The sequence below is a fragment of the Berghia stephanieae genome, chromosome 4, assembly GCF_034508935.2.
Source record: "Berghia stephanieae isolate SIO BIC M18660-M18661 chromosome 4, UCSD_Bste_1.3, whole genome shotgun sequence".
Lineage (NCBI taxonomy): Eukaryota > Metazoa > Mollusca > Gastropoda > Nudibranchia > Aeolidiidae > Berghia > Berghia stephanieae.
Genome location: NC_088363.1, coordinates 29,706,103 through 29,718,602, shown reverse-complemented (window position 1 = coordinate 29,718,602; position 12,500 = coordinate 29,706,103). Strand labels below are relative to the sequence as shown.

The 12,500-nt window shown below is 32.8% G+C and overlaps 1 protein-coding gene and 1 long non-coding RNA gene across 3 annotated transcripts in view; one reads left to right on the top strand and one right to left on the bottom strand.

Moving 5' to 3' along the window:
* The window catches only part of LOC144970386 (serine/threonine-protein phosphatase with EF-hands 1-like), a gene marked incomplete at its 3' end in the record, with an annotated part of 44,964 nt that overhangs the window by 23,050 nt on the left and 9,414 nt on the right, over nucleotides 1-12,500 (top strand). For both annotated transcript variants that reach the window (XM_078909965.1, XM_078909966.1), the window contains 3 exon segments: nucleotides 2,967-3,094; nucleotides 4,660-4,765; nucleotides 8,111-8,277. In XM_078909965.1, coding sequence (XP_078766091.1) covers nucleotides 2,967-3,094; nucleotides 4,660-4,765; nucleotides 8,111-8,277 — 401 coding nt within the window.
* Nucleotides 10,921-12,500, bottom strand: part of LOC144970387 (uncharacterized) — a 7,840-nt gene continuing 6,260 nt past the window's right edge. Inside the window, exon 3 of the long non-coding RNA XR_013644944.1 lies at nucleotides 10,921-12,325. This is a non-coding gene — a long non-coding RNA (uncharacterized LOC144970387). The remainder of the gene's footprint in view (nucleotides 12,326-12,500) is intronic.

Here is a 12,500-nt window from a genome sequence, read left to right as displayed (position 1 = left end):
TTATTGGATGAAGACGACGTATACTCATATGCAAGTCTCTTAACCCAACCTGCTATGGCCTCATTGTTGTCATGGACATAATCTCAAACCAACGCAAAGAATTGCCTATTACAACTATGTTAAATCAAGTCCATATTTGCGTTACATCATCAGAACAGCTAATATGTGCACGTTGGATGAAGCAGAAACCACAGGACGCTTAGATGGCCAAATTGGTCACATAGAGAATCGTGTTAATTTAATTAATTTTGATTTTAATTGTTTCTTAATTTTTATTTTCAAAAATATTCTCTCATTTGGTCGATTTTCAACACATATTAAAAGCCGATCAGTTTATTCAAAGGGCTCAGAGTGTTAATTATGTTTAGCCACGTGAAATTCTATTTGGACATTTTTGTAGTCGAAATTAGCCATTAGAACTCTGGCCATCTGGTAGGTGTAATGGATTTGATGTAACTTTTCTTCCAGGACTTTTTGGGTGTTGCAATAAATTTTAATGAAATTTGCCTTTTTTTGTCTTGTATTTTAAAGCCGACCTCAATACGATGATCTGCATTTGAGCCACCAATAATTTTTCAAAGTTTTTTACACCATCTATGCTTGAGTTGGTTATCGGTTGAGATGAAGAACAAGCAAATGAAAACCATTTTCTTTAAATGCAACTGAATTTTGACCAACCGAATATCGACCTCACTCTAAATATAACACCAAAAAATTGGCCAAAAAATTCGTTTATTAAAAAATTAAGCTTTTATATAGGGCAATGTCCACTGAACGTGCATAAGGCGTTTTACAAAGGGTCCCTGACCAACAGCAACACGTTACATATAGGACGAGACATGACGCCTGTTTGGCGATATTACAATTTTTTCTGACGGAGACAACGCTGTTAACGACCAGGCACTCATTTTACACCTTAATTCACTTAGAGAATAGGATAGAGAGCCTTTTCCAAGGAATCAACAAGGCGACAAGCGAGGCTCAAATCCAGGACCTTCCGATCCAAAAGCGAGTATCATCTCACAAGACCACACTTAGCCGCATCAAATATCGATCGATTGGGATGACCTTCACCTTGTAAATAAACTCTCAAGCCTGAGGCTTCATGGACTTTCAAGAAATAGAATATAAATAGAACGAAGTTGACGTCATTCAGGTCTTTGTTATTGTTTTTTGCCACCCATGTATATGAACAAGTCTTATATTAAAACGTTCAAGGTTACACATAATTTTGTGGGTAAGCCCGTTATATCTCCGGATGGCAATGTTGGGAGCTTCTTAGCCAAACGCACAGAATCTATACTTCTGTTTGTCTCTTGTTTCTTAAGGGGGGGGGGGTATGCTGTTTTTTATTGTTATTGTGACAGAAATCGATAATTAACAGTCAAAACAACAATATTGCAATGCGAATAACGGTTTAATATACACAATGAGAACTACTAGCTGTAAATATTGAATTTTAATAATGTTTTATCGTAGTTATGAATAATACAAATCTAATGATAGATATAAATAAATAATAAAAAATCTATATAATATAAAATGTTAATCTATTGTGCTATTCTAGATACACGCATTTTAAACAAAGCCTGAATGTTGCAATATTCGGCATAACCTTCAATATAATGTTGATGATAATGTTGAAAAAAACAACCCTTTTTCTTTCTTTATATATGCGACCCATCATCTTTAAGCGGTGCTGTATCGGGATTAACTAGACAGCTAGAATGCCAGACATTTTATTCGTAAAATGATTTTAAAAATGTGAAATCTTAGTTTGTGCCACTTAAGGAACTATATTGTGCGGCTATGTGGTATCACACACGCTTTCGGGTCGGAAGATTCTGGGTTCGAGCTTCGCTCGGCGCATTATTGAGTCATTAGAAAAGACTTTTTACTCAGATTCTCTCAACAAACTCAGGTGTGAAATGAATACCTGGCCGTTAAAATCGTTGTCTTTGTCGGAAAAAAAAATTGTAAGAGCGCCTAACAGGCGTCATGTCGAGTTCAATATGTTACGTGTTGCTGTTGGTCAGGGCCCCTTTGTAAAGCGCTTTGAGCACGTTTAGTGGATATTTCCATACATAAAGCTCATATTACACGGTGTTGTCCTCAATGAAACTTAATGTATTTATTCAAGTTTCATACTTAGCGATATAATTCATTTTTCTGCTTCTAAGACATCCCGACATAATACCATATTCTGACGATGTGTCACATAAAATACAGAGTTTACGTAGATACTAGACTATTAGGTTTCTTGAAAATGTTACGCAATATTTTGTATTTTGCAATACAGCATGAACCCAGGATCCTAATGAAAGTGTTTGTTTATTGATTGAACTGTCCAGAGCTGTTTTCTTCCTTTTCTTCTTCTTCTTCTTCTTCTTCTTCTTCTTCTTCTTCTTCTTCTTCTTCTTCTTCTTCTTCTTCTTCTTCTTCTTATTTATTAATTTTTAATTTTTAATATTTTTTGATATTATTATTATTAATTATTATTATTATTATTATTAATTATTATTATTATTATTATTATTATTTTATTATTATTATTATTATTATTATTATTATTATTATTATTATTTTATTATTATTATTATTATTATTATTATTATTATTATTATTATTATTTATTATTATTATTATTATTATTATTATTATATTATTATTATTATTTTATTATTATTTTATTATATTATTATTATTATTATTATTATTATTATTATTATTATTATTATTATTATTATTGCTATTATATTTATTATTTATTATTATTTATTATTATTATTATTATTATTATTTATTATTATTATTATTATTATTATTATTATTATTATTATTATTATTATTGTTATTACTATTGTTATTATTATTTTATTATTATTATTATTTTATTATTATTATATTATTATTATTATTATTATTATTATTATTATTGTTATTGTTATTATTATTTTTTATCATAGCAATAAAGGCAGCATTATTAATCCAGAGATGGTATAGACGGTCTGTGGCCCGTCTTGAAGCCCGACGGCGGACATCTTGGGCTATCTTCCAAAGTATCGAGTATGCAGGGGAACAAGACCAGGTCAAGGTAAGATGATTTCTTTTTAAAGTAAGATATTCTACTCAGTTTACTATCACTTTAAATCTTTCATGTGCACAGTTATCTAGTTGTGAAAATATATCTTATGGCTGTTTTACTTATTCCCACTCTTATATGTTAGGAATTCCGATAACTCAGTTGATAGAGCACTTGTTTCACATGCAAAGAGACCGAAAGCGACAGGGTGAAGTAGAGATTGTTGCTGACCCCCTGATCACTAGCGGTAAATGGGTAACTGGAATGATAGGTCTGGTGGAAAGTACTTTGTGATAGACACGCATTATATCCGAAGGGTAGAAAGCAGTTGCTATTGTCTTTTTCACGCTATAGAAACAAGGATAAACTCTGGTTCCATAGGCATAATGGCTCTGAACGAAGGCTATATCTGTTCCATCCTCTTTCTCGAGTATTATCAATGCACTTATCAACGTTATCAATGTCTTGTTTCGCTTGTGCATCTGCATTTTATTTCAATTTGACTACGCTTGTGCTGTTAAAAAGAAATATTTCAATAAAACGGTCTTACGTTAAAAGAAGAAATGTATTTATTTTTGACGTATTTTATTATCATACTCGTCAAAATCCTCCGATCTGGAAGTTTATTATTCTTCTATAAAGGATCAGTCTGTTTGGGTTTTGTGTTGTTCATTATAGTTTTAACTGTATTTTATGTTAATTGAAGTTGTGTTGTGATTCCGAATTATTCCGTCTAAATTAGTTTGTTCTTTTATGAACTTGTCACCTTCATTTTTTTAAAATACCTTTCACAGTCCACGGCTTCTAGCAATCCAGCATTCGTTTTAACTCTCTCCTTACCAGTCATTTTCAGGATTTTCCCCAAAACTTCACACTCAACTAACACAAAAATATATTTTTTATCACTCAAATCAGTGAAATTCTTGCGATACATAATTTCTTTAGCAAAACATGCTCTAAAACACACTTTTCAATTTTTAAAATGTGTATGATGTACAAAAGAAATTTGAATAAGAAAAATGTTGGTTGTATCGTAACAGATGTGACGATTTGCCTATGCGTGGTAAGGAGAGGGTCAACATTATTATTTGCCCCATTAAGCATTCACTTTAACATTATCATTTGCCCCATTACCGGGTCTGAGCAACATGCCAGTCGACATCACTGGTCTTAAATGCCATCAACTCCACTTGATGATGCCTCAATTCTTTATTCACTTTACTCGGGCATTAAATGACAGGCATCTTGATGCAATTTGTGACAACGCTAACGGATAACTGGGCACATGCGGCTGAGCTCTGTTCCAACTTTTTCCAGATAACATTATAATAAATATTCTTATTCAATAAACAAATACTGACTATCTATTGGGTGCTTTTCAAAATGCCTGTGAATATTTTGTCCATAAGCTTAAAACCTATTTTAGAATAAGTTTTCTTGTTTAACTGTAAGAAAAATTATCTGATGAGTAAGTTTTTATTTACTCTATTTATATAAAGAAGCTTAATAACAAATTATTTATATATTTTACCCATATCGTTATATTTTGAATTGTTGCTTCAAAAATCTCATCCCAGCTTTCAAAGTTTTTCAATACGATGCTGGAGCAGTTCTCAGTGACAAGCGACAAACAAGACAATGTTATGAAAGCTTTCAGCGAACATCGATTTCTACCCACACAAGGTAACTTTACCCCTAATATCGTTAATAATATGGTTACGTGTTATATAGAAGTAACCTATCACAAGCATGGCGTTTAATGATTACATAAGTTATTTGAGTATTTGATTATATACTTCCGACTTGGATAATGGGCGGATATATTTGAAAGTGATTTTTTAAATATGAAAAATGTAAGTGTTCCAGATTTTAAAAATATCCAATTATCATCACCGTTTTGATATGATATACCCAATGATACCCAATGGGCTTTTAACGAAATCGGGTCGAACGAGACGCCGAACGCCGAACCCGAACGGATATAGCCTTCTCACGTGACCATGAACGAGATCTGGATAGTGAAGACTCTCAAGCGGTATGCAGCATCGGATCTAATGTCACGTGATAGAGGATAGCTTGGGTTGCTGTTGGCTTGTGTTAGGGGAGGGGCAAGGTCAGTGTCATTCAATAATAATTGTGCACGTGGCGCTCTATACAGAGAGAAAATTATAAATTGATTACGGGCGAAGGTGGGGGAGGGAGGAGGGGGGTGACCCACAAACGATCGAGGTGTTGGGCTTCGGGTAGACCATGATACGAAATCAAAGAGAAAAGGCCGCTGGTACTTGGATGGTGGAAATGGTTAAGGGGTAGGGGGGTAGTGACAATCAGCATGGGATGTATATATTAACATTAATAATATAGGCAATAGATGACCAGGGATGTGTATTGTTTGTATATGTTTGTGTGTGTGTGTGTGTGTGTGTGTGTGTGTGTGTGTGTGTGTGTGCGCGCGCGCGTGTGTGTGAAAGAGATTACACAAAAATACCTTTCTTGGGAGCTTCCAAATGATTACGTATACGATAAATTTGAAAACCACATTGTTGAATCAGCTTGCAAAAAGGAGAACAGTTATCTTTGTTTCACAAAAATAGGTTTAGAAATAAACATTTTTTCTAGTAGATTGATTTTGAAAAAAATATTGCTCAATTTTTTTAAATTTAATGATAGTTTCTTTATTTTCCGGTCGGTTTTCTTGATTTATATCTCATTTTTCAATTCTCAATGCGACGAGCACACTGATGTATCTCGTGTGATTCAAAAGCGTTGTTTGTTTTTTTACTATATATATATATACTGAGAGTCCTCATTAATTAATTCCTGAGCGTTGAGATGGTGACGCAACTATTACATACAAGACCTTGCAGTCGAGTCGGCAGGGCTTTTGGGTTACACAACCACTACTTACCCATCGGTCAGCGGTACTCTTTGATGTATACAACACTCACCGCCTTTACGCAAAGCCGCCTGCCCATAAATCAAGAGATGGTCTCCTAACTGTTCACAAGCGAACTGTCAAACGAGCAATCGATGATTGGATAAGAATCTCAAGATCTCATATAATAAGGTAAGTTTTGGTGAGGTGATATCCCCCCACCCGTCATCGGACAGAACTTTCATTGCGTTATATCATATAAGCTCCGCCTCCTCTTTCTATTCCGGAGTGACGAGATTAGACGAGAGGACGCGAGAAAAAACTGATCACGTGATCGGTAAGTCGTTCGTTCGGTGTCCGTTCGGTGAGCAACTATAACTCGGTATTGTGTGATCGGCATACCATGCTTATTTCTCTTTATTATTAAATGACGTCACAGAAGAAGAGGAGATAGTGTTTGATGAACGGCGAGTGAGGAGAGAGTTTGAGAGTGTAAATGTACGAAAAGCGTGTGGGCCAGATGACATTAGAGGCAAGCTATTGAAAGTGTGTGCCTAGCAATTGTGTTATATTTTTACCATTATTTTAAATATGTCTATCCAACAATCCTGTATTCCGGCCATTTGAAAAAGATCGAAAATTGTCCCTGTCCCCAAGAAAGACAAGGTCTCTTGTATGAATGATCTCAGACCTATAGCCCTGACATCTATTGTTATGAAATGTTTCGAACGACTTGTACTGAAAATGCTTAATCTCCAGTTTGGTCCCCAATCTGACCCCTTACAATTTGCATATCAACCAAATAGAAGTGTTGATGATGCCATTAACCTTTTGTTTAATAATATTTACAGTCATTTAGGCAAACCAACAGCATATTGCAGAATTCCTTTTATTTATTTTTCTTCAGCATTCAACACGATTCGACCCCATTTACTTGTTGAAAAACTGAAATGTTTGAAAATAAATCCCCATTTGATTTCCTGGATTCTAGACTTTCTTTTAGAGAGAGCACAATTTGTAGAAATTAATGGAAACAAATCCAATAAAATAATTACTAATACAGGAGCCCCTCAATGGTGTGTTCTCTCTTCTCGCCTCTTTACGGTTTACACAAATGACTGTACAAGTGACTTGGTCCCAATTTTGAAATTTGCTGACGACACTGCCCTTCAAGGGTTAATATTTAAAGATGATGAAACGGCATACAGATCTGAGATCGACAGATTTGTTGGTTTGTGTGAAGATAACTCCCTGAAATTAAATGTAGGAAAAACCAAAGAAATGATTTTTGATTTTAGGAAGAACACAAATTCCATCACTCCGCTCAAAATTAAAAATCAACCTGTTGAGCAAGTTTCGGTTTACAAATATTTGGGTATTTTAATTGACAATAAATCGCAGTTGCATTTACAAACCGATGCTGTTATCTCTAAATTGAACAGAAGAATGTATTTTATTCGGAAACTTTCAGAATTTGACATAGACAAAACGTTATGCACCCTTTTTTATAGATCCGTTTTGGAGACCGTTATTATTCTTTGCATTACAGCACGGTGTGGAAATGCCAATATTTACGACATTAAGAAAATTGATCTGTTAATTGATAAAGCCAGGAGTTATACTCACCCAATTTCCAATGTGAAAGAACTGTTCAAGAGCTTTTGTCTAAGTAAAATGGAGTAAGTTATGAAGGATGGCGATCACCCCCTTCGCAAATATATTAAGTTCTCCATGAGGAGCCGTCGCCTTATATCTATAAAAAACACGTCACCTTAATTCATTTTTGCCACATGGTGTTCAAATTTTTAAGGCACAACTGTGATTTGAATTAAATACTATACACTCACAAGTTCGGAATGAAAGGCCAGAGGTATGGCCTATCTCAATTTATTAAATGAATATATGTATTGCTATTGGTTCTTGGTTGTATATTTTTACATGTTTGTACATTTGCATATATAGATGTATACATTGTCGCCATAGATTCTCAGCTTTATGTTTATACATTTTTATGCATGCCACGTCTGTAAACAAATTTCCATTTTTTGATGAATAAAGTATTTATTATTATTATATTATTAATGCTTTTAACGACTCAATAGTATAACGAATTTTATCGTAATATTTTAATTTTAACCTTTTCCTTTTTCCAGCCACAACAAGTCTCCACATCCACAGCTGTGAAGAATCTCAAAATCTGCTGAAGTTTGCAGATCCTAAAAAGTTTCCTATCACCGGATCTTACCATGGACCCCATCTGACATTTCCTGTTACACGAGAACAAATTAAAACGCTTGTTGCAGCTTTCAGAGAGAAAAAGGCAAGTATATTTTAAAAAAACTTAACTGTAGTACTCTGATGAATTACGTATTTATACTTTTGTCCAAAAAACTCGACCTAATTCCATGAAGAAGTTGTTCTATTAATATAATTTTTACTAATTAGAAAACAAACGGAAGCCTCAAAATGGTATTTTGTCGGAATGAACAAAATGCTGAAGGTATATTCCGAATTAGGTGACTCTACTAAAGTTTAAAATCATATTGAAAGTAATGAGTAAATCACTATAAATTACTAAAAGTTTCTTCATTTTGGTAGTTTGATTTCGATTGTACCTTTATTTTTTTTGGCCTATGTTTTACAGCATAAAAAACTCCAATTTGAGACGGCGGGCATAAATAAGAACCTTATTATTGAAAACTGTTGCTACAAAACGAGACACTGACCAAACTGACCATCAATGAAGGTGTAGAATCAGTCGTTGGGATTAATGAGAAGAAGAGAAAATGGGTCGTCGTTATCGGACAAATAAAGGAACTGGCCATCAATAATACAAATGATTGTTATCTCCCTCGCCAGCCCTGGTTTGCTTGGTTACCACCAACTAGTGACAACTGGGTCACGTGCCCTTACGATTGATTGATGATTGGCTTGATTTATTTTGTTGACAGCGTACTTCAACACTTCACTTTCTCTTTCATGGCACACAAGCTCTATAGAAGGAATGAAGGAGACGTCACTCAACTCTTTATTATTATTATTATTATTATTATTATTATTATTATTATTATTATTATTATTATTATTATTATTATTATTTTTAGACCCCATGTTAATGATTAGTTCGCACTGAATTAAATCAATCAGACTAATTATAAACGTTAAAGGTTACATACAGTTTTGTGTATTGGTATAATTATATATATATATCATCCCATCGCTTTTCTTTTAAAGCTTTTTTATGGATGTTAAACAGTTTACTTATTCTTGATCAAAGTGACTCACCCTGTCAACCGATAGACTTTGAAAAGATGACCATTTCGAGTGATCTTGTTGCTGTCTCGTGTTCAATCAGAAGTGTACTATCATTCTCCTCAACAGGTTGTTGAGACCGCAAACATCACTCATCTCGAATTAGTGGGAAGTAAAGAAAACCATGCGAACCCATGCTATTGAATTACACAACTTGATTCTTGACCGCTGAGATGAACAGCCACACTTGAAGCGGTGTGACGCGCAATACAATTGATCCGGTGTTTAGATTTACCGTATTTAACTCTCTCTCCTTACCAACTATAGGAAAATCGTCACATTCGTTACAATACAACCAACATTTTTCTTATTAGAATTTCTTTTGTACATCATAAAATTTAAAGAAATTGAGCAGTGTGTTGTAGAGCATGTTTTGCTTAAGAAATTATGTATCGCAAGAATGTTACCGCTATTGTGTTTGAGTGATAAAAAATCTATTTTTGTATTAGTTGGGGGTGAAGTTTTGTGGAAAATCCTGAAAATGGCTGGTAAGGAGAGAGTTAATATGACACGTTTCCATTTTCTTTCATTTACTTGTAAAATCATTCAAATCGTTTTAAAAAGTTTTACTGCGTGTTTATGATTTATTCTATCAGAGAATGTAACTGCCGTGTCTATAATTGTGTACCTGGAATTTTGAAAAAAAAAGGATGAGTGCTCCTCAATCTGGTGGTTTGTTGGATTCCCATCCGTTGGACATATTATGCGGAAGTTTTAAAGATTCTTGAAGTCAACATTTTTTGTTACATTCAAAAGTGTTCTTTGTTAATAATAATAATAATAATAATAATAATAATAATAATAATAATAATAATAATAATAATAATAACAATAATAATAATAATAATAATAATAATAATAATAATAATAATAATAATTATAATAATAATAATAATAACAATAATAATAATAATAATAATAATAATAACAATAATAATAATAATGATAATGAATAATAATAATAATATAAATAATAATAATAATAATATAATAATAATAAATGATAATAATAATAATAAAAAAGAAGAAGAAGAATGATAATAATTATGATGATGATAATAATAATAATAATAATAATAATAATAATAATAATAATAATAATAATAATAATAATAATAATAATAATAATAATAATAGTAATAGTAGACATTGGTCACATAATATATCGAAAAATGTGGACGATTCTCAAATATTAATTGTCATAAAGACCTAAATTTGAGACTGTGAATATTTATAAAACATGTTTCAAATTCATCTGACAAGTTGGCGTTGATTAAATGTTTATATATGTAAACAAATATGTAAATAGGTAAAAAAAAAATTAAATTTAAAATTAAAATTGCCTTTATTATTTCCATTAGGGAAATTTGTCTCTAGGGCTACACAATTGTTAACTTGATTAATCTAGATTCTCGGACCTTGATAACATGCAGAAATTCCCTAAGAAAGCAAACCAAGCTATGGATGGGATGAGACGAAACTGATCGAGCAGCTGATTACGTTTGCCAGAGGCAAACTATTGATTAAATCTTGTGCTCGACCAGTTAGGCGATGCCTTCTTGTGGGCCAGTTGGTTTTCGCGTATTTTTCCTATTAGCCCGTTTTCCTGGATGAGCAAGTATTTTCAATAAACAATAACATTGCCAATTCCGAGAGTATAAATATTTATTTATCATCTTCAGACCAATTAACAGTTTTGTATTGTAGATATTTAATCGCCTCATAAAAAAATCACATTTATTTGCAATGGTAAATTTAGTTTAACTTTATTTGATTATAATAATTGGCTGAGTATCAAAACATAACTGAACATTGAGAGAGACGAAGTAGCACGCCTTATAAAAGGATTACGTTTCAACTATCTAGCTACAATATACATATATGTAAAGTTTTAAAAAATACGTGATATTTTCTGAATAATAAACAAAGCTCTTATTGTCAAATAAGGTTTGTGGAAAAAGCATTATTTATTTGGGTATTGCTATTACTTTTAACTAAATTTGTTCAAATGTTTCTCTTTATTTAATATATTTATATATGAAAAAATAACTCCTCCACCAACACACACTAACAGCATCGATCATTTTTGTCACTTAAATACCACCCGCTCTTCAGTAGTCTATAATGCGTTTAGCGTTGACATTTTTTTCTCCCGCATCATTTTTGAGATATATTATGTTACCGTGAATGACATAATCAGTCGGAAGGTGAAAAGGTTTGAATTGAGATATTGTCAAGTTTAGTTAGAAGGTCAATTTTTAGAAATCAAAAATGAGTTCTTGTCATAAGTTATTAAATCAACCTTTTGTGTACATCTTCGGGAAATATCATAGCTTAATTTCACTTCTAAATATTTTTACAGCTAGTCAACTTAAAATTATGAAATTTGAGAAAAGTTTTTGGATACATTTCCAATACATCTGACCATAACCTCATGAAAATCACCCGATTTACTTCAAATAACTATTAAAATGTTCTGGGGTGCATATTCTTTCAGAAATTGAAAAGAAATGCAAATCCAGAACTTTCACCTTCCGACTGATTATGTCATCATGACACATATTTCGCCACATCTTATCCAGCAAACCATAAAAAGGTTAACGTTTTGATATAACACGGGAATCCACAGCATTTAAAGTCAAATTACAGATAAGTTTGAGAAACGGTCTATAGCAATTGCTTGTAATCCTTTAGATATGACACAAGTCTATAGCAAAGTACTTTCTGACAAATCTAGCCGACCCATTTATCACTCCTGGATAAATGAGCGGGGGATGGATTTTCGTCTATTTTCGTGTGTGGCGAGTGCTCTACCAACTGATCTATCTGTACCCGCTCCTAGAGAGTGCTGTCAATAGAAGTGAGTGGAGTGATAATAACAAAAATAAATTGAGTAGAGAAGGACTAGAAGACAATAAAGATTTAAAAAAAAAGAAAAAAACTCTTGCTGTGATGGGGGAGTTGAACCCAGGATCCAACAGCCACGGAATGGTGGATATCATCAATTGCATTCAAAGGTCTGATGTCACGTCCGCCCAGCAACCAGCAGCTTGGTTCTAAATAAAGAAAATAAGTACTTTTTACTTTCATGCTGGCTAGAACTTTTTCACATGTCATGTTATCAGAATGTATAAAAATCAAAACAGGATCAGATTTATAATGTTTTTATCTTCTGGATACACTTTTATGTTCGTAGGAGAAGTATTTCATAAGGGCGTCCGCCATTGTTCA